The sequence below is a fragment of the Rutilus rutilus genome (genome assembly GCF_951802725.1).
Source record: "Rutilus rutilus genome assembly, chromosome: 4".
Classification (NCBI taxonomy): domain Eukaryota; kingdom Metazoa; phylum Chordata; class Actinopteri; order Cypriniformes; family Leuciscidae; genus Rutilus; species Rutilus rutilus.
The window spans coordinates 11,729,891-11,753,188 of NC_140212.1; the positions used below are offsets into that span (position 1 = coordinate 11,729,891).

Genomic DNA, 23,298 nt, shown 5'->3' on the forward strand with positions numbered 1-23,298 from the left:
GGTAAAAACAGACAGAAATGAACATGCATAAAGAAATATCCAATTACGGCATATATATATGTATATATATATGCCGTATGGTACCAATGCAACCCATATATTGTGCATTCCTATATAAAAAATAGTAAAGGTTTTATAAAAATGTATAAAATGCTTAGGGGGTACTTCAAGTAAATAATTTAACTTGCAAACCTCTGCCCCTTCCAAAAAATTTTCTGCATATTTAAATTTTAATTTGAACTATTCAACATGCTTTAAGCCATTTTCCTAATGGAGACCATTAACTTCTTCAAAAGATGTAGGTGATTTCAGGAATTACTATCTCCTCAATATAGGCAAAACTTAACCCACACATAAACACACACACACACACACACACACACACACACACGCTGCTCCCTCTCATCCTCTCTGCCTCTCCCTCTCTCACTCGCTCTGTCTGCGCTCAGTTTAAGTGCAGGGATCCAGCGCATGGAAGGTAGAGGGCAGAAGTGCGTGTTTCCTCTCCTCCCCTTTATCCCCGTTCATCTTCTCATTCAGATGACAGCCTGAACGCTCGCTGGAAACAACAGGATGAGTGTGTACCTGTGCATGTGTGGCGTACTCCAGCGGACAGTCTCATTCAACTGAGCTGTAACATCAAGCAAACTGGCTCTTCAAGAGAAAGAGACACAGAAAGAGGTAAGACTGACTCTCTGCTTCTCATTAACACAAAACACGCACTTTTCTGTCTGTTTTCAAAAGCATGCTGCTTAACTCACATGGGCTGAACTTGGAACAGACCTCTTGGATTATTGTGGGAACGATGGAGCAGACACATGATGTTCACATGATCATCAGCTCTTCACGCTTTAGATAATCACACAGGTTAAAAAGGGAACTGCTCATTTGTTTGTGTTTCCTGAGTGTTTAAATATTCCGTTGCTCGGCAGTGGAAAGGGAAAGTCGGGAGAGATGGTAACTTGGAGACAAGAGTGTGGAAAACGACTATAGGGATCAGGGGGAAATGTAATGAACTTGTCTAAGTCAACAGCAGATGGGCATCCATTTAGTCTCTGTGTGCATTTGTGGTTGACAGAAGCATCCCGGCAGCAGTTCACAACTCCTAATTGGGTTCCCCACCTCGGTTATTTCTCAGACTATATGAGTCTACGTGTTTGACAGCTCTCTTATCTCTTTGAGTAGCTGAGATGTCAGTCGGTATACTCAAGCATACTTTAGTTTATCAGAATGTATCCTCAGCTGAGCAGTGATGAGTGATTTTGGACGGAGCCCTCAAGCTGGTTTTTATAGAGTGCCACAGCATGTCAGAAACCCTCACAGCTTGATTAGACACATCTAGTGACTGACATGACCAGAATATTAAAAAAACCTAAGCTTTTGGGTTTTTGTTTAAGCTTATGATGTATTGTTTAAGGGAATAATTAATAATTTATATATATATATATATATATATATATATATATAGCTTTAATTTATTCAACATTTCTAATATTTAACGTTTTTCATCTAATATTTAGGCCTATGTTTTATTTTATTGAAGTTTTATTTTGATTACCGAACGTGATTTTTAACAGTTTCAGTTTTAGTTAACAATAACAAAACTGCACTACAGTCGATAACCGAGATGCAATATGGCAGCGTTTGCGTTTGCATGAAACAAGAGTCAGCGAGTCTGTGATACGAAAGACATGAAAGTAGTGTTGATTTCAGTTACCATGTGTGGTCTGATATATAGCATTGCCATGGACGGCAGCAAATACTAGGAAATATCTGCTGAATGCTGCGATTGACCAATCAGAATCAAGTATTCCAGAAAGCTGTGTAATAATATTAAATATCAATGGTTGTGATCTTTAGTGTCTGAGAAACGCTTCCCTAAAAGGAAACACCTGAGTCAGGATGTGAGCTGATGCATCTCCTCGCAGCGTTGAGAGGTTTTTGTGAATGAAACTGGATTTCCAGCATATAGGATAAAAGACTTTTTGAAATCCCAAAGTTTAAATTCAGCAATGTGGCATTATTATTTAGTCTCTGACTTTTTGGAAACACTGCCAAAAAAAAAAATTTCTCTCTGTTTCAGAAGCCAAATTTAGGCTCCTAATTTTAGTCTCGACATGTCATCTCTCTAAGGTGAGAAATACATTTATGAGGAGATAGTATTAATGAGAGCCATATTTCAGTCCCCTTTTGCCCCAACAGCATTGGTTATCTGCCTTTCACAGAGACGGAGAGAAAAAGACATTCTTCTCGATTACAATAAACCCGCTCTGGATGTCTCTAAACAGTTTGCTGTGAATACATGACTTGAAAGGCAAAAAATCCTTTCATTTCTGAGATCCACCCAGAGTCTGTCATATATTACACCTGATGCTCTGCTTTAAACATCAATACGCCTGAGGCACAGTTACAGCTAATAGCTTAAAGCTAAGAGCAGTCGATCACACTGCAGGTAAGTCTTCCCTCGGGCTCACAGACGATGTACACAAAGGACATCTGAGTCGCTTAAAGACAATGCGCATTAATGTGTGTAATGAATAAGCCAGCCTCTATCGTTTTCACATTACAGCAGAAAACTGACACAGAGGAGTAATAAAAGAGCTCTTTACTATAACACAGCAATGAAAAGTGAGAGAGGGAGTGAATTAGGCATAAATGGACAGAGAAAGAGGGGATATAAAAGCTATTTGCTGCTGTTGATCTCCCATTTAAATGGACAATCATTCGAAAATGGAGGATGAAAACCCTGGTCAGTTGCATAAACATAAACTAAGATTGTTTCTCAAGACGTACTAGCAATTATCAGTGTTACTTTTCGGATTCAAATTAGACCAGTCTAACTTTCTTCTGTGACTGACTTGTGACTTAAGTAAAACGACCAATTTATGACTTACTTATTTCCTACCAATTCTCTCCATATACTCTCAATTTAGGATGTTTTACCACCGATGATCCATTTTATTATGACCTTTTTTAATGTATAGATTTATTATTATTATTATTATAGACAAAACTATATTTTTAATAATATTACAATAATATTTTAAAATGGCTCATAATAAAATATTGAATCTTACAATAATAAAAGTAAGAATATTTAAAATTCGAAAATGGAGGATAAAACCGAGTTCATAAATAAAATGACAAATTTATGGTCATATTCTCCCCAGACACTCATTTTAGGATGCTTTCCCACCAATGAGCCACTTTATTGTGACCTTTCTTAATAGTTTATTATTTATATTATTATAGACAAAATTATATTTTGTTATGAGCCTTTTTAATATTATTATTATTATTATTATACTTTATATATTGTAGCCTATATATATATATAAAAAAAAAAAAGTTACACTTTATTTTAAGGTGTCCTTGTTAGTGGGTAATTATAAATTTAAACATTAATTAACATGGTTAATCAGGATTAGTGTTAGATTAGGGTTTGGTTTAAGGGCATAGCATGTAATTACGCATAATTTACTGTTATTTCCATAAGTACAGGTAACTGTAACACTGTAAAATAAAGTGTTATTAAAAAACTAAAACAATAATAACAACAACAATAAACAAAAATATTATTTTAGAATGGGTAAATCCTAAGCAGAACACAACAATGCCTGTAATCTGATGTTTGAGGTGTTTGAAGGTGTTTGTATCCCTGTGCCATTCTTTCCGATTTTAGGTAAGGGGTCTATTGATGGTAACTATGGGGATGAGCAGAGAACAGTCTGTACCATCTGCAGTGCTAATGACGTTAGTTCATGTTATCTAAATGTAACCTTCCCTCTTTCCTCGGTGTTCAACACACATCTCAATTCAACCCAACACATTCTCAGAATTAAACCCTGGATGCAGTCTAGATTTAGTTGTTTTGTTTTTTAAACATGTCATTAAAAATCCTTTGGGGCAGTCTATGACATTTTCCATTAACGATTTAAATATCCATCACCCTCATAGATTTGCATTTACTAGAACAGACCGCTTTTTGTAAGCTGACAACTGACTTTATCTTTTCACGGTAGAGTACTAGTGGAAGTTTTTTGCCGTTTTAAATTGTCAAGCCAGGCAGAAAACAAAAGACCAATAACTGAGGGACATTGTTCTAAATTCAGGATAACTTTGCATTTGGTCCTTCAGTGCTTTTGAATATGAATTGTGCAGTCGGGTATATTGAGCGTTGAGCTCTAAGGGTTTTTACCGCATGCACCAGCTCCATCTCATATACATGTTTCAGAGAATATGAGCCAGATTTATTGAGCCAAACAATCCAAAATCATGATATAGTGACTGGTTTTTAAATACAATCTTACTTTCACATTCATTTTCCTTTCAAATGGACGTCTAGTCTGTCCAGTCAGATCCTCAACAGGTTTGGCCATTAGCATTGTCCTGCCCCTGCCAAGTACTGTGGACAAAAAGTATCTTTCTTCAATGATGGCCATTAAAAAGTAGGCGTATTCATATTTTCCCCTGTCTGCTATACTTCTGGGAGTCCTGCACCAGAAACTGCCTCTGAGATGAATGGGAATGTAAATGCATACCTCTCTCCAGGTATTAAAGACCTCCTCTACCCAATTCCGTCAAAAAACGTCCCCTTGACACCAGAAGAACAGAAAGGAACTTGTTCACACAACAGTCGTATGTCTCAGAGGATGATGTTGCATCTTCTCGCAATCTGGCATTGTTTCCTTCTAAGCTCACATTAGTTTACAAAGCTTTCTGTAATAAAAAATTTACAAGCAACAGAACACATTCACAAACAATTAGCAAGTATAGCTACTCTATTATTCAATATTCGGTGGCAGGGGGTGTGTGGATGAGCATATGAATTTAAATATTAATTGATCTTCAGAGAGGAACAATGACTCCAGAAGAATTTTGTGACTCTCGTTTGCTCAAAGGCAATAGGAGCGTCTCCCATTCTCTCCTACATTCTCACACATGCACAACGGTCTGGAGGGGATCGATAAACACACTGTGGTAAAGCCCTGGGAAAAGAAAGTCCTTCACACTCTTCTCTGCCTCTGTGAAGCGATATGTGATGTACTGCCAGGAGAGACACTGCTAGTGGATTTGGACACAAATGTCAGAGAATTCAGAGCCATATGTACCACACTTCTGTTTGGAAAACACTGTATCTAGCTTAGTTTTCAATTCTGTTGAAAATACAAAACCAAATGGCCGATCCAGATCTTCGTCTGTAGAACTAACAAGAGTTGTTCAAAACACTACATCTGTTTGTCTGTCTGTTTATCTGTCTCTTTGTTTGTTTGTCTGTCTGACTGTTTGTTTGTCTCTTTGTTTGTTTGTTTTGTGCATACAAAATGTCCATACAATGTTTTGTTTTGGACCCCAATGACTTTCAATGTATGTGAAAGTCATATACATTCTTCAAAATATCTCCTTTAGCAAAAAAATAAATAATAATAAGTGATTAATCAAATTCATAAAATGAATGATAAATTATTACATTTAAATTAATAATTGACAACTGAATCAAATAACTGATTAATATTACAGTTAAGAAATTAATAATTGTTTGAATAAATACTCAATTTATAATTATTAAACTAATATCTCAAAATAAACAAATGTATAATATATGTATAATATACTGTATAGCATAGGGTAGGCAAATATAAGCCTTGGCTTCAGCCTACTCCTTTTTTTTTTGGTTATTTCATTGTCATTTCATTGTTATTTTATTATTTTATTGTTAAATTTACCAGAAAAAAATAAATAAATCAAATCAAATCAAATATATACATTAAAATAAATAATACAATAAATTATATAGGCTACAGTATATTATATAAATATATATTTCATATAAATTATCTTGTTTTACAAAGCAGAATCCAAATTTAAACCAGTTTAAAAATGGTCTCAGTGTTTTGTTTTTGTTTATTTGTTTGTATGTTTTTTGTCAATATAAAATGTCCATGCAATGTTATTTTAGACCCCACTGACTTTCATAATATTTTTCATGTTCCACAGAACAATGAAATTCACACAGGTTTGAAACAACACAAGGCTGCATAAAAAAATATATATATATTATATATTTTTGGGTGAACTGTACCTTTAATGTTTACATACTTTCTGAATGTCCCTGAGTTTCCACGGTAACACTAAAGCTGTTGCATATGCGTAGGACAGTGAGAATTTTTTTTACCTTATGTTTTTTTATTTCTGGTTTTAGCATATAAAAGTACAATGTCGGTTTCACCACACAGCATATGTGCGTTATCTCATCAGACCTCGCTGGAGTATTAAAGGAACAATAAACACAAACAGAGCTGCTTTCTTTATTTGATTAAGATATGAAGATACCAGCACTGACTTATGACTTAATGCCTGAGTAAACAGTCATTACCTCATTTGGAATTCAGAAAAAGTGGTATCTGATTGTCTGATTGTTGATACTCGAGACTGTTATGGAGCAATATGATTCAGTAACTGCACATTCCTGTAAAAACATGCGGCAGTATATAATAATACATTGTTGATCATGGGGCGGGACGGGACCCTATCTGCTGAAAATCAATTATTATGTAAAATACTATACACTAAACTATAAATACAGTATGTCAGGATGCAAATATTTTAAGGAGAATTTATCTGTGTCATGGGCTTGTGCGAATATGACTGTGTATTGATGCACGGTATTGACTTCTGGTGTGGTGTGTGTGTGTGTGTGTGTGTGTGTGTGTGTGTGTGTGTGTGTGTGTGTGTGTGTGTGTGTGTGTGTGTGTGTGTGTGTGTTTTCCTGTACACTTAGAACTGTATAATCCATAACAATGTGCTGATTTGTTTTTTATCTGTTGGATTATTAAAAACATTTTTATTTGATTCCTAATGAAATGAAACTTGTAATGTGGAATCAAATAAAGTATATGAAGTGTGTGTGTGTGTGTGTGTGTGTGTGTGTGTGTGTGTGTGTGTGTGTGTGTGTGTGTGTGTGTGTGTGTGTGTGTGTGTGTGTGTGTGTGTGTGTGTGTGTGTGTGTGTGTGTGGTTTGTTTCCTCCATGTTGGCAAGGGGGAGTGTTTGTGACTGCCAATAAGCCATTCAGAGGCCTGTACGGGTGACAGAGGCGGATTGGCATGGTGACGTGTTATGACAGACAGCCAGCTCAGAGCAACCATGCTGTTAGTGTAGCTGTAAACCAAACACAAACATGCTGACTGCTGTTTAAACACAGAGAGAAAGATAAGAAAGATGGATGATATAAATATAAATCTATAGAGAGAGACACATTTACACACCAAGCACATATTCCCATAAACCCCTTTAGTTCAACACATGTATTATGCAATGCAGTTCCATTTAACCGATAGCTGGTTGTCCTTAAGTGCCACATTTCCCCTCATCCTGCCTGAAGATCTCTGTCTTAGGTAGGTCACATGCATTTATTCCATGTGGTCCTCCTGCTGGCCCCTTTCACCATCCTGTGATTAGAGTCTTAAGGTATGTTCAGAATAGCATAGTGCTTTCACTATTTTTGCATCATGCACTACACACACTGTGCACAGCATGACAACTTTCTGTGTGCATGGGAAACCCAGATGACATACAACATTTGACAAAATGTGCCACTTGCAACCTGATCAAATATAGCGATCCAGAATATAATGAGCTCGACTTGACCTTCCATTTCACTACAATACAGGCAGGCAAAAACAAATGAACTGTAAATGATAACTATTTTATTTATTTGCATTTTTGTGACTGGACTGCCAAACATTAGAACATTTTTACACTTTACTAAATCAATGAATAAATAAATAAATAATTTAATAAATTAATGATTATTAAATTAATAATTGAACATTAAAGTAGATATTTATTGAACATTAAAATTCAGAAATTAATAATAATGAATCTAATAATTACTAAAGTAATACATCAACATATATTAATGTATAATATTTAATCAATATTAATATATGATAATTAAATTAATATATATTATATTTATTATTAGTTTTATGGCTTTACAACGCATTGTTAGTTTTTTACCACTTTAATTCAAAGGAAATGATGGGTAAAATAGTTGGCAACAGTAGCGGAGAAATACACCAGCCGGATTTGAACTCATGCCCACACGATGCAAAAAGCACTAGGCAATGGCTCTTAACACATACAATAAATTATTATTGTATCATGCAATTATACTGTGTAGCATGCAGTAGCAAATATGTTGGTATTCCATTCCAAACATACCCTCTTTGGCACATTTTCTTATGTGTCTCATGACAGTCGCACCAGGATCTATGAGGATAGAGGCTTTGAAAAGGCTTTAGACAGTGAGTTTTGATTTGATATGTTGTGTGGGGACTGGAAGGCTTTATTCATATTGCTCTGTTATAAAATATGCTTTTCATCAAAGAAGCATGGATGGAATCATCAATAAAGAATTATCGCATTTAATCCTTTGCAACATGTTGTATCTATTTGTAATGAGTGCATATTGTGTGGTATTTTTTGTGCCAAGATTCCCCTCATCAATATTCGCATATCTCATGTCATATCTCATTTCCCTTTTGACAGCAATATTGAAAGAATTTTTGTAACACCAGCTGTAGCTGTAGTTATGTGTAAATTAAGTCAATAACTTAAATAATCAAGCTCAACAGATGTCTTTGTTCAAATAATGCACGAGTCCTTCACTCCATTACATTTTATGTTGGAAAACATGAGGGTGAATAAATGATGACTGAAATGTTACTGTCTTGTTTTGAGAATGTAAGGTTAACCTGTAGCCTATATTTGTGTGTGTTTCAGAGCTTGCAGAATAAAATGACCACTAGGCGGTGAGCAATGAGGGTGTGTTGACTTGCTCTCTCTCCTCACACTGTTTCTTCATGAGGGCTGAGAGATGACCATGAACGGCCGCTGGTCCTTCAAAACCCTGACCGTCATCTTCATCCTGCTGTCCACTGCAGGTAAGACCACATCATACAGATGCCTTTAAAGTGAGCGATTTCTGAGAAACACTATTGATATCTAAAATCAACCCCAACAAACACACCCTTCCCTTCATTGCTCCGCCCACAAAATGCTCAAACACATGCAATGCCAGATTGGATGTCTCTTTAGCTGAAGCGAAGCAAAAAAAAATGCTTTGCGAAAAATAAAGCAAAGATGATGAATGAACAACAAGGAAGAACAAAAAATTTGCAAACAGTATACATACAAGCAAGAGCTTGTTGCTAGTCGATAGCAGCACACCAACTCCAGACAAACAATAACACTGAAAACTGTCCTGTCACTATAGCTATACCGCGTCTGAAAAATTGTCCAAATGAGGTGCATAGACCAAAAACTCCAATCAGGGAAACACTAGGCATTGAGAAAGGTCACATGTGACTGAAACATTTGCCACTTTTTCATTAAAGCAGTGGTTTTATCTTGCAATTGGTGGTTCCCCTTCATTGTTAGAGTGTGCAGGCTTTTTTGAAGTGTTAACCCTCACACTATAGTATAGCTAACATTACAACAACAGGTTCTGAAACAGCAAAACCAATGTTAGTCACGTATTGAGCAGAAACAACACAACCTCTGCGTCCGTTATTAGGCCTTCCCGCTTGGGTCTCTCCGGCGCTTAAAGTCATTACCCCTCTTTTTCCAGATTCCTGACCTTTTCTATTTTGTAATGTCTCTCAGCCATCTCTCTTTCAATAGTCTTTCTTCAAATCCCCCTCTTGCTCAGTCTCTCTCCTCCCCCAAAACGAGTGTAATTCCCATGCAGACAAAAACTCAGTCAGACACATGCCCTCGGAAATCATGGCTTGGACTTGGTGCAGACTGAGTCACAATTATAAGGATCTGACTTGGAAAAAAACTGATTCAACTTTTACTCACAGTAACTAATGACTGCATTTGGACTGATTACTCAACATGAGTCATGCAGGATTGAACATTGGTTTATATTGCTCTTTCTGCCAGGCAAAGTGTGCAGTGATTTGTTCAACAATCATCAAACATGTGGAGGGAAAAATAATGGCTATGATGTCATTGAAAGCAATTCATGGGCCATCTACCAGCACAAAATAAAATGCAATGAACTAACAAGCAAATTTACCATTTTTGTAGCAGTTCCAATAAGCATTTGCCAAAATATAACATCACTATATATACACTGTATATATTGTGACCAATATTTTTTTTTATAATATTTTACAATATTTATCAAATATGATATATGCAGATTATTATTATTCTCATCCATTTATTCCACAAAAGCAATTGCAATTTGTGGTCTGCAATTATCATGGAACAAAATCTGAAAAAAAATTATATTTACTTAGAACTTAATAAACATAAAATGCTGCATTGCCACTATATTGCACACTATGGGCCCTATTTTAACGATCTGAAACGCAAGTATCAAGCGCGAATCGCAAGTAACTTTGTGGGCGGGTCTTGGGCGCTGTTGCTATTATACCGGCGGGATAAATTACTTTTGCGCCCGACGCAAATCTAAAATGGGTTGGTCTGAAGTAGCTTCATTATTCATAGGTGTGGTTTGGGCGTAACGTGAAATAAACCAATCAGAGCGTCATCTCACATTCCCTTTAAGAGCAGGCGCGTTTGTTCCATGGCGGATTGCTATTATAACGGCGGATTTGCCAGACGCACGCCAGCAGCGGTTCACAGCCGAGGAGAACGACGTTCTCGCCAGGGCCGTAAAACACAGAGAACTGACATTGTATGGGGATTGGAGAAACCCACCCAAATTAGCTTCGGTTAAACAGGCGTATAAAAATTTGGGTAAATGTGTTAGATTTAAGCCTATTTTTTCACACCTTCATGGACACAACAATGATTTCCCTCGTGTGTTAATATTTTTCCTTGTAATAATGTATGGTTTTCTAAAAATGAAAACTGCTGCGTCTGTGCGTAGATGAGAGATTCAAAGTGTATGCGCGTTGTGCACACGCTACATTGATTATGGCCAAGCATGCGCACTTAAAATAGCATATGAATAACATGCGCAACGCGCCACTGATTTTAGACTAGGTTTTTCCTGGTCAGTGGCGGAATTGTTTTCTAAACCTGCAAAATAGCACCAGGGAACGTTTGCGCCGGAACACGCCTCCTCTTTGCGCTGAACCGCCCCCGGGAGCGCAAGTGTATTTCCTAGTTTACCCACGTGCGTCTGTGGAGGGAAAAGTCCGCTGTGCGCGGGTGCAAAATAGGAATGATACATGCGTCGGTGTACAAAGTCAATTGCGCTGGGTGCAAGATAGGGCCCCTTATTTGTGTACGTATATAGCAATGTAGAAAATATGTATTTTTCCATTTTGTACATGGAACTCTTTATGCAAAGGAGCTGTTCATCTGCTCAATAGACCGCCGAATATTTCATCAAATGGTCCTCACATGAATTCAATACCTACAACCACATTTCCCATAAGACAAACAGCCAGCACTTATTTTGCCCCTATACTAAAGGCCAGGGCGATGACAGATGTGTGTTTAGATTGAGCTCAGAAGACTATGCTGTTGTAACAGGATGTAAGAGTGAGAGAGGAACTAAATGAGAAAGATATTTAGAGAACTGTTTGGGGAATATTTATACAAATACCTTTTCAATTGTTTGGTCCTGTTCACTCACTCTGTATTATTTCAAGACAAGAGGAGCCACACTTAGTATCTCACTCAGGGGGATTCATGAAGAATGAATTGTGCTATACTATAGTAATTTATTTGTAAATACTGTTTGTGTTGTTTTAGCAACCGATTCACTGAAGGAATTATGCTAATCGGGTAACAGCCCAAACATGGCCCAAATAATTTGCTGAATGCATTACAGAGCAATTCCCAATCTTGTATTGCTCCACTACGATATTCACACTGCCGCTCAAAAGTTTGGAGTCAGTAAGAATTTTTTTTCTTTTGAAAGATATTAATACTTTTATTCAGCAAGGATGCATTATACTGATCAAAAGTGACAGTAAAGATATGTAAAGTTACATTTCAAGAATTCTGAAAATAAATGTATTATGATTTCCACAAAAATATTAAGCAGCACAACTGTTTTCAACATAATAATATCGTGTGATAATCATGTGAAATGTTTCTTGAGCAGCAAATCAGCATATTAGAATGATTTCTGAAGGATCATGTGACACTGAAGACTGGAGTAATGATGCTGGAAATTCAGCTTTGTTATCAGGACATTTTAAAATCTGGATTGAGTGTACTTGGCATTTTTGAGCTGAAGTGCACACTGAAGTGGCACAACTGTTTAGTGCATTCACCCCAGGATATTTTAACAGACAAGCAGAGCCAGAAGTATCACACTCAGACTTTTGAGATTGTTTATGTAACTCCTAAGCCATATCTCAACCGACAAGAAGAGATAAATATCTCAAATGAACCGAAACCTGTCCTCATAGTGAGCATGGAAAGAAGTAGAGAAATAGAGTTGTTGTTTTTTTTTAGACCTAATGGCCGAACATCATGGAGTAATGGTGCACAGTGTCATTCATAAAACATTTAGCTGTTATTCTCCAGTGAGTGCAGACATGTTAATTCTAACATCAACAGACACAACTACCCAGAAGTAACTTGAGGACAAGGCTCTTTTTCAAACATCTGTGAATATTTAATATTTCTTTCATGGAATGCTTTTCGCAGTCATGTAACTAGTTATAATGAGCGAGAGCTACAGTCCACCATCATTATAAAACACAACCAGGTAGATCTTCTCTCTGCCAGAAAACACATGCTGACTTCCTTCATCTGCCAAAGCTCCCACAAAAGGGTGAACTTTCACCTTTATGAGTCCGCACAGCTCGTGTTTGGCTTATGAGGCATTATACCCCGTCCAAAATCTGCCGTTCCCTGAGGTTAATAGTCCTAAACCTATCCATTTATGGTAGCGTCAGTCTCCTTAAAATATTTACCGGACTCTCTTGACTGAGCTCACTTCGATAAGCATGAACGATTTCACTATTCATCTTTGGTTTTCTCTGAGCAAACGTCTTATGCGCCATTTGTATGAGGCATTAGCATTCAGACACGTCTCTCTCAGCTGAACTCTGAAATAACAAAAGTCTGAGGAAGAGCCCTTGCCAAGCCCAGTGTTAAGTAGAACTGGGAACCGGCTCCATGGTTTAAAAAACACCAGAACGGAGTGATTTATGACTTTTGGTTATGTTTACAGTTCTTGAATGTGCATTCTTTCATCAATGCGGATAAAACACAGTACTAAAGTATGGTACTAAAACCGCAGCACTGCTATGGAATCTGAAATTTCGCAGAACATATAGTGGACCCAGTAGTCTGGTTCTTTTTAGTGAATCAAAAGCACTTAGGAATCAATGTGATTGGCTACTAAGTCATTAATTAAATCAGTGTCGCTTTTAGTTGTTTATATGACCATGTTTATTTACTGACACACATTATGAATTTTGTATGAAGTAGTTATTTCTATAAGTGACAATTAATGAATGAACGAATAAGCAAATGAACAATACTTTGTGGTTTAGTGTTTTTATTTAATATATGTGTTCAGGACCAATTAATGGATGGGATTAATGTCACCTATGTGCCGCATTAAACCAAATAAAAATGCGAAAAAGTAAACCATAATGTTGCTCTTTGCATGCAAGAGGATTGCATTAGATTTATTTATGATTTGCTGTTTCTGTTTTGTTGAGGACTGAAACGCTAGTCAGATTGCGGAGGGCAATAACTTATTTCCAAATATTTATTTTACTAACAAGACTAGCACCAAAATATGAAGTGATAAAAGTCTGGTTCCACCTCAAAATACAAAATCAAAAATGTAATTGTGCAAAATAAAAAAATATCTGCGAGATATAAAGCCACATTGTGAGATATAAAGTCACAATTGCCTTAATCAAAAAATACAGTAAAAACTGTAATATTGTGAAATATTATGTATATATATATATATATATTATTGTTATATTATTTATATATAATAATATTATTGCAATTTAAAAATAAATAAATAAATGTTTCTGTTTTAATAGATTTTGAAATGTCATTTATTATTTTGCTGGCAAAGCATCATTACTCCAGTCTTCAGTGTCACATGATCCTGCAGAAATCATTCTGATTTGCTGCAACATTTCTTATTATCATCAATGTTGAAAACATTTTTGCTGCTTAATATTTTTGTGGAAAGTGTAATACATTTTTTTCAGAATTCTTTCCTAAATTGAAGGTTCAAAAGATCATCATTTATTTGAAATAGAATGTCTCTAATGTCACTTAATTAATTGAATGCATCCATGCAGAAGTACTTATCTTACAAACTCCAAACGTTTGATAAGTAGTGTACACACCAAAAATGGTTTCTGTTGTTAAATTTGGCTCTCAAAGAGTTTTGATTTTCAATGTTTTTAAGGGGTTAATATTATAGTTTTAGACCTGTCACTAGACAGGTGTCTGTCCACCTGGACACATCGCAGATACATTCACATTCACATTTCATTCTCACTTTATTTCTGGTGAAAAGAGCATGAACTGAGGTGTTGCCTGTCAGCACAGAAAACTGGCGTACCAAAATAAAAACACTTAAATACTCCTGTTGCCACAATGAAAAGGAGAATGAAAAAATCTCCAACAGGTGGTTTTCATTTCACACCCCAGCTTTTTCTTTTGTTCTTTTTTTCTCCCCTTTTCCAAATATTAAAGACCTGCCTTGTTGCCTGTGTTTTTGCCTATTTGGTTGATGGATACAGCGTGAGCACTGCCAAATAACTTCCAATGCAATACTGGGCCCTTTATGGGGTCAAAGGTGGCACTGGAGGGTTCTCTGGCCCACACTGCTGTCAGCACTGATTTATTCCGATCATTACCAGCCGCTCTGTGTGCCTGCGCTCTCACGTAATTGGCAGTTTTGGTCATTAGCGAGAGGTCAAATGCGGCAAACATTAAATAGTTTCCTGTGTCATAATACTTTTTGCCTCTCTTATTCAACTTCGATTCCACGGCAATTACCGTTAAAGGTTTTTGTTTCCATTCCAGTTCTTGCGATTCTTTTCCAGGCCTGCTCATTCATTGTTCTAATGTGAATGGGAATCATTGCCTTGATATAACCGGAAAACTTAACCGGTGGTTTCCAAAGAGAAAGATCACACAGTACTGACACTCTGGTGTACAGTTCAGAGCAACGACGCCTCAGTCACAAATATGAATCCACTGTAAAAATGGACAGTGAGGTCCATCAGATTCACAGATCCAGTGTTCTTGTCCATTTCACTTACCAAACGTGCCTTCTCAGACAGCTCTCATCTATATGCAAATGCTGGCACGGTGCTTTCTTATTTTTCATAAAGCTCAGTATGCAGCTTTAGAAATGAGCAGGTGCACTTCGGGAGTGAGTCTATGGGCATTGCTGACGAGCACAGAATTCTGCATAGAAAAAAAAAAGTAGGAATGGCCAAGATACTTGCTTGTTCATTTGCCTTGTCATTACAATGCTTCCGAGACTCTGCGAACTTCATTATCTGAGCAATTACTGGAGGGAGGATTGTTCGATGGAGAGTTAGTTCACGAGTTGAGAAGCTGTCTGTTTTGGTGCAAGACGAACATGTTTGTGATGCCACTTGTGATATTAAAAACTCTCACTTGTTTCTGGAGTTGAAGTGTACCACGTGACATAAAGTCAAAAAGGACGTATTTAATGAATCTGGCAGCGTTTATTCCAGCCAAAGCTCTAATTACTGGAGACATGAAAGATCTGCTCGGTAAATCTCTCCCTCTGTTCCACTATCGAGCGCACATCAGAAGTCATTCATCCCACACTGAATCAGATCACGAGCTGTTTGAAATCACTCAGCTTTATCGACCTTATTCTCTCATCCTCCTCTGTTTTATCTCTCTGCAGCTCTCTCGGCGCACTTCAGAGTGTGTGAGCCTTACTCCGACCACAAGGGGCGCTATCACTTCGGTTTCCACTGCCCTCGACTCTCGGACAACAAGACCTACGTTTTCTGCTGTCACCATAACAACACGGCCTTCAAATACTGCTGCAACGAATCCGAGTTTCAGAGCGTGATGCAGCTCAACCTCACCACCAACTCAGACGGTTACGCCCACAAGTGAGTAACTGGTCAGGATAAAAGTATTTTGCTAGCATGCACTTTGCTTTTTGGGGGGATCTGAACCAATACCCCACACGATTTTTTTTTCAAATGATGCACCCCTATCTACATTTTTCTAGAGAGTTAACAAACAGTGTTCATTTTTTTCAACAAAATTATTGAATTAAATTGTTTTGGCGTGACAAAAATAAAACAAATTTCAAATACTGTTGACAAAAATATGAAATATCATAATATAATATAAAAACAATACAATAATAAATAATCGGAGTGCTCACTTTAAATGTTGATAAAAAAAATTTGGTTCAGTTTTTTTTTTTTTGATTAAAACTCAAAGTATGAAATATTTTTTGTCAAATATGAAAGTTTTTGTCAAAAGACAAAGTATGACTAAAACAAAAATAATCTGATGCAGTTTTACATTTAGGCTAGGCCTACTTATATACACCCAGATAATGAAAATAATCTAATGTATGCAACAGTCTCCATCTCCATTTCAAACTCTTCATAGTCTTAAATATGAGAAACAACCTCTGATACTTCTTAGTGTGAAATAATTAAAGATCCTCTGAATATTTCTCATTCACACCTTCTCTTGCACTTGCTATTTTAATCTTTGGGTGATAAAGATACACAGTGTACTCTCGGGGCACACTTATTTCTACATATTGATTTGTAGCTTGTCCGTCCATCTAAACCTTACCACAGCCAGTCTGCACCAGACCGAAACTTCCTCTAAGAAGGTTCTGAACCATACGCTGTGCTGTTAAAGCACTCTTCTGTTTTGTAATGACCACAGAAGGCTAGCAGTGCCATTCAGATTTTCCCCACAGGCTGTTAAAGTAACGAAGTCTGAAAAATGACTCCCAGTCTCTAAAGCAGCCAGCAAGACCAGAAATCAGTAGAGTGATACATTTCTTCTGAATATTATCATGGCTTGTTTATCCCTCCAGCTGACTGAGAGGGAGGGGAGAAAAATGTGACAATCTGATGGACTTGCGTATTTGCGGAAAGCCTGGTTTTGTCTGCCATCTTCACACATATGCAAACACGGTTCAAAATGCATAATACATCAGAGCAGATACTAAACCACATGCACACAAAAGATAGAAGCTAGAATTTACTGACAGAACAGGCTAAATGCAGGTTTGTTTAAGTCAATCTTCAAACTTTTTGATGTCAAGGACCCCAAAATATGATGGACCAAATGCAAATGATCCCCTTCCTAAAATATACAGGCAGATATGTTTATATATATATATATGTATACTGTATAAAGACACATTTGAACTGTGTGGGAATATGTGTGATATTATAAACACATTACCAAGATTGAATGACCGAATTTTATATTGTATTTGGCCTTAAAGAAAAAAGGAGGGGAAAAGTATTTAAAAAGTATTTTCTGGAAGATATTTACATTGTATTACATTCTAGTATGATTTACCATTGTTTACTGTGATTCTAGCATGGTTTACCATAGTTTATCATAGTTTACCATGATTTATCATAGTTTACCATGATTTACCCTGTTCTAGCATAGTTTACCATGATTTACCATGATTTACCATAAGCACAACATATGTAAAACATATGAATGTCTTTCATGAATGTAAAAAGAGAGATAACTTAGAAATACAATGATTTTTACAGAACATTATGCAGATTCATCATTAATTTTTTAATCATAGTTAAAAATCTTGATTTCTGAATAAAATAATTAATTAATATATTACATTTTTTTCGTGTTAAATATGTCCTAGAATATAAATTTAGTAAAATAATTTGCTTAGCAGCCTCTTTCAAAATCCCTGAATTAAATTACATTAACTGTTTTTTTTTTTTTTCAATTACAGAGTATTAAATTGGGCCCCTCTAATCTTGAATATTTTAATACATCTATTACTGAAATGTTATAAATGCATTTAAAACAATTGAAAATATCAGTGCAGTATCTTGAGAAAAACAAAAGTGATTGTACGATTGTATTGTCACAGCCTGCGTCCGTGTTTTCTGAAACATCTCTGTTGGCGTCTGATATGAGTGCGATTTATTATTCATTATTCCCAAGTGAACCAAGCATCCAGATCAAACTGTCTGCTATGATGATGAAAGAATCCCTCTGACATTTAGCCATGGCAAAAGAGACAATATGTCATACGCTCGTGTGTGTATGAAAAACTAAGACCTTGTTGTTTCAGTCATGCATCTGAGATCTCTGTCAGAGAAACATTGCAGTACTAATCCAAAATATATCAATTAATTTTCAGCCCCACAATGGGACATAAACAATGAAGCAGTGACATAAAGGCCAGCTTGTCACCATGCCCTGACTCTAGTCAAGCATGACAATATTATTTCACCACTCAAGATCAATTCAATCCCTCTGTGTGACTGTAGAATCCCAGAGCACTGGGTAGCTGTACGACGTTTGCCCGACCCGCACACTATCCTGCCAAAGCAATCACAAAGACCAGTAGAAAGCAATTACAGCACTTTACTGCCACTGCGTTGGCACTGACCTCTCTTTTCATTGTACTAGTTGATTTAAATGAGTAAAAAAATCATGCCCATTCTCACTTGTAATGACTATTCCTGTTTCTCATTTAGAATTAACCTTTTTTGTAAAGCACAAGTATAACTTCCATCTCTTTGTCGTTCCTGTCGCTTTAGTAACTACACCGCCCTCATCGGTGTGTGGATTTACGGCTTTTTCGTCATGATCCTTCTGGCTTTGGACTTCCTGTATTACTCGGCTATGAACTACGAGTTGTGCCGGGTCTACCTGGAGAAATGGGGCCTGGGAGGACGGTGGCTCAAACAGGCCAGGAGTCAATGGCACAGCACAGCTCAGGAGAGTGAACACAACATGGGATCAGGCCTGAGTCACCACCACCATCCACGGCACAGCTTGAGAGGCGAAGCACAGAGCCCTACGCTCCTGACCTTCCAGACCTCAACAGCCTGGTGAGTCAACGAACAGGGATAAAGGAGAGCTCCCAGAGAACTAAACACCCAGGACCCTTATGTTATGTCCAGAGAGTCATTGTAGCGTAACCCTAATTGATTTCTGATCTTGATGGATTGTGTCGTACTCGGACACAAAAAATAAACTGATATTGAATGAACATTGGATAAAACATAAATGTAATTAGCAGAAAAGTGTATAAAACATTATACTAGTATAACAACTAAGATACGAGAAGGTCTGGGCTGTTGCAGCAGAGGCTTGAATGCAATGCAAAAACTTTGGTAACACCTAAGGTTATATCCGTTAACATTAGTTATTAGGATTCATGAACAAAATATGAAGTAAAATACTTTTTAAAATGTAATGCAATATTGATCTTCTATTATTCTTAAGACAACACAACTGTCCAAAACACTCCACCACATTATAAAAAAATACATTAAAATACAAATTAATAAACAATTAAATAAGAGAAATACACATCTAACAAATGTTAATTTCTACATTTATTTTGAATGTAATTTGTAAAAAAAATTAATTGCATTAATTATATGTATAAAGAACAAACTTGAATTAACATTGAACAAAACTTTGTAAAATAGCATTAACCTAGATTAATAAATGCTGTAAAAAATGTTGTTCATTGTTAGTTCATGAACCTCATTGTCACCAAAACCTTATCAAACTTTTAGTCTCAATTAATACTGGTGGTGGATTACTAAAAAAATGGATCATACAGGTCTTATAGGCACATTGACGTGAATGGATAGTAAGTCTGACTAAAGGTTTGCTATAGGAAGTAAAACCAATTGTTGTACTGTACCAAAATATTTGTTGTTAGTTCTCATATGATCTCTATACTTCAAAAAATGTGTGGCAGTCGCCTCAACATCTGGCAGAAGTTGCTTGTTCACAATGAGCATTGGTGATTTTCAAGTAAGAAATCGAACAACGAACTGGTGTGACGTCATTTCGAACAAATCAGGCCAAAACAACCTTCGTTTTGTGTTTGTTTCGGGAGTTCGAAACAGCTTGCCAAAGCGAACTTTCTGTAAAAATTCGCTCTAGCTGATAAACCCCTTCAAACACCCATTGGTCCGTGGCGATTACGTAATAAGTAGGTGTGGCTCTGAGGCTCCGCCTTCTTTAATGTGGAAATGTTCTCAGGTTTATTTCTTCTACTAAGTACCTTGAGGTTGGATGTCCGCCAGTAAAAACATGAACTTCGCCATGAGTATATCAGGCCCTGTAGACTAATATCTGATATACACCAGGAAACACTTTAAACACAGAATTTACCAGCTAATCATACATTGAAGAAGGGTGGAAAGCTGACCTTTTAAAAGTCTGCAAATTCTTGGCTCAAGCAAAGGAACTACTCAGACTCCACAGAAATTGTTTCAGATGGGATTGAAGGGAAAACATCTTCTAACAGCAGGTGCTGGCCACATGGGTCCCTCATGGCTAATCTGGCTCAGTATGAGGTAGCATTCGCTATGCCATCTGTTGCATCTGTTGCCTGACATGACCTTGACACGGCGACCCTTGCCATCCAAACCCAATTCAAACCCAAAGACATTTATGTTGCTAGAAAATGAATTCATTAAAAATTTATCAGTTTCCACAAAAGAATTAAGCAACACTATTTTCAACATTAGAAATGTTTAAGAAATGTTTGTAATTTGACAGATTTTTGATCAATTAAATGCAGACTTCTATAAAAAAAAATCGACCTTACAGTTTTTGAACGGTAGTGTATGTTAGCTAAGACTTAGATTGACTACGCTGCCTGGACATTTTACATCAGCATTCATGCCATGTTCGAACATTCTTCTTGACATGCCAAACTGAAATGAAGTGTCTGGAGTCTGAAGTGATTTTAATAGTATGATCATAATGTGGCAGGAACGCTAATATGAGATTCATATAGCGACAAGACACCGGTCCGTGACGCCTCCAAAAGTTCTAACATGGGCAATTCATTTGTTGTTGGTGAGCATTTCACAGTATTTCATTTTTGCGATATTGTGTGGGCAAAGGTGCAAAGGTTTTGGTTTACAGTCAGTCACCTTTGATCAATTTAGTATCCTTGCTGAATTAAAGCAACTTCTTTTTTTTTAAGTCTTACTGACCCCATACTTTGAACGTTAGTGTATATATCATAACATAAAATATCATTGATGTCTGTCATAGCTTTTATCCACCCAGATCACATCTTACACTCTTGACAGGCAACAAATGCAAAAGCCGGAAAAAATTTCAGCGTACGCACAGATTTAGAGATATATTTCAAGCTAGATTTCTGAAATGCAGACTGAACTCCGAAACGAGCCAATGAGCTTTCCATTCTCTCATTCTCGCCCCTCCCCTTCCACACCTGTCCTGTCATCTGAGAGTGGAACGTCTGGAGGCAGGCGAGTGGAATCTAGCGTGTAATATGATGATGATGCGTCTCGCACTTTGAAGAAGCTGGAGAAATAGAGTTCTTGCAGCTCAGAGATAAGATGCATGAGCGCAATAAGTTCGTCTGGCTGTTCGACTCCTAAAGAATTTTGAAGGATAAGGTTAATTGAATACTGGCACACTTGAGATGTAATTGACATCAAAGCAGTTTCTCTCATGTCTGTGTTCACGATCACTATGCTAAATTGTGCTTTAATCAACACCATGAACTTGTACTACACATGATAGACAATGATCACTTTAATGCTGGATGGCCATCTCAACAGTGCCCAAAATCTAATTTATTAATGTGATTTTCTCTGCCCCCTTCCGCCTGGTCGATTTGTGTGTGTGTGTGTGTGTGTGTTGAACATGTGCTGCTAATTAAAGTCCTGCACCTGCATGCTGTTGGCAGGAGATAATTTAGAAGTTAAAGCCTCCCTCTACCCTCCTTCAGACTGTCTACTGTGTCAAGATTCTCTTCCAGCAAGTCAATTTTTTTTTTATGATTATTTTCAAAAAGGTCCAAATGTCATTACTTTGAAGTAGCAGGCAGATTGAAGAATCATCCCCAAACCCCAATTTGTGTAATATTGAATTTATTTGGGAGTTGGGAGTAGTTAAAGCAGAAAATGAACCCATTTGTTAAACCAGTGGTTCTCAAACTTTTTGAATCCAAAGCCCCAATGTCCAATTACATACTGTATTCCTCAAGATATTTCTGGCACTTACTCTAATGGCAAAGCTTCTTATTTTTTATTTATAGAAACTGTGGCAATATACAAATGAAGTGAATGTTTAGTAACAATTTATTTTACAGTGTCCTTGTTACATGTTTACATTAGTTACTATAGTAATAACTGCAAATTATGCATAATTACATTACATTATTACAAACTGCACTGTAACAAGGATATCATCAAATAAAGTGTAACCAAATGTTCTTCAGGTTTCAGGGTCTTTATGACCAATGAATTTGCATGACTTTTATAGTCATTTAGTTATCTATTGGCTTAAATAATTGCAAATTTCTCAGTAATTTCTACCCGATAAAATATTGTAGAGTTTGACATAACTACAAAAAAAAATCATATTAATTCATACGTTTTTAAAGATTTTATTACCAAACCTGTCATTTTTAACACAAAAGAAGATATTTTGAAAAATGTATCAGTGTTTTTAAAGTCAACAGGGATCCAGTGTAGTTTTGGACAGCATTGACTTTCATTGCATGGACAAAAATGCTAATAAAAATACATTCGCTAACTCGAGGGTATAGATAATAGTGTAAAAGCTGAGATTTGCTATTGAGTCATGGTATTAATGTCACAGTTTGTGAACACAGAATGTGATTCTGAGAGGTCAGTTTACTTCTGATGATAAGGGACAACAGTAACTGAATATCACGTTGGCTACGCCAAATGAAAAACACTTGATCTGAGTGATGATCAGAGCTTTGCTACAGTCCAAACTCGTACATCCGAGAGCACGGCTGCCTGCAGACTCTGGACTGTTGTTGGCAGCAAAACAAATTGCATATCACTGAATAAAATGACATTTTTCACAGAATTGCATAAGAGAGAATCCATCTGATAATAATTAAGCAATTTCTCGACTAGTGGTGAGTGGAGATAGTGATTTCCCGTAGCTTTCGTGATTGCATTTCTTGTCTGTTTCGGAGTTTTCTCATCATGATTCCAGATGGCAATGGTATTGGGTTGGAAAAGAAATTAAGAAAAATGGGAATATTTTTGAATACCCTAAAGGCTTTAATGAAATTACAGACAAAAACCAC

General features: G+C 36.6%; 1 protein-coding gene across 2 annotated transcripts in view; it reads left to right on the forward strand.

Annotated features, from left to right (window-relative positions):
* Positions 1-466: 466 nt before the first annotated feature.
* Positions 467-23,298, forward strand: part of shisal1a (shisa like 1a) — a gene marked incomplete at its 3' end in the record, with an annotated part of 28,096 nt that continues 5,264 nt past the window's right edge. Inside the window, exons 1-4 of one of the 2 annotated variants that reach the window (XM_084408361.1) lie at positions 467-681; positions 8,787-8,947; positions 15,874-16,087; positions 18,764-19,057. In XM_084408361.1, coding sequence (XP_084264487.1) covers positions 8,881-8,947; positions 15,874-16,087; positions 18,764-19,057 — 575 coding nt within the window. In that variant the 5' untranslated portion in view covers positions 467-681; positions 8,787-8,880. Of the gene's footprint in view, positions 682-8,786; positions 8,948-15,873; positions 16,088-18,763; positions 19,062-23,298 lie in introns of those variants that run through there. The other variant, XM_084408360.1, reaches the window with a different exon arrangement.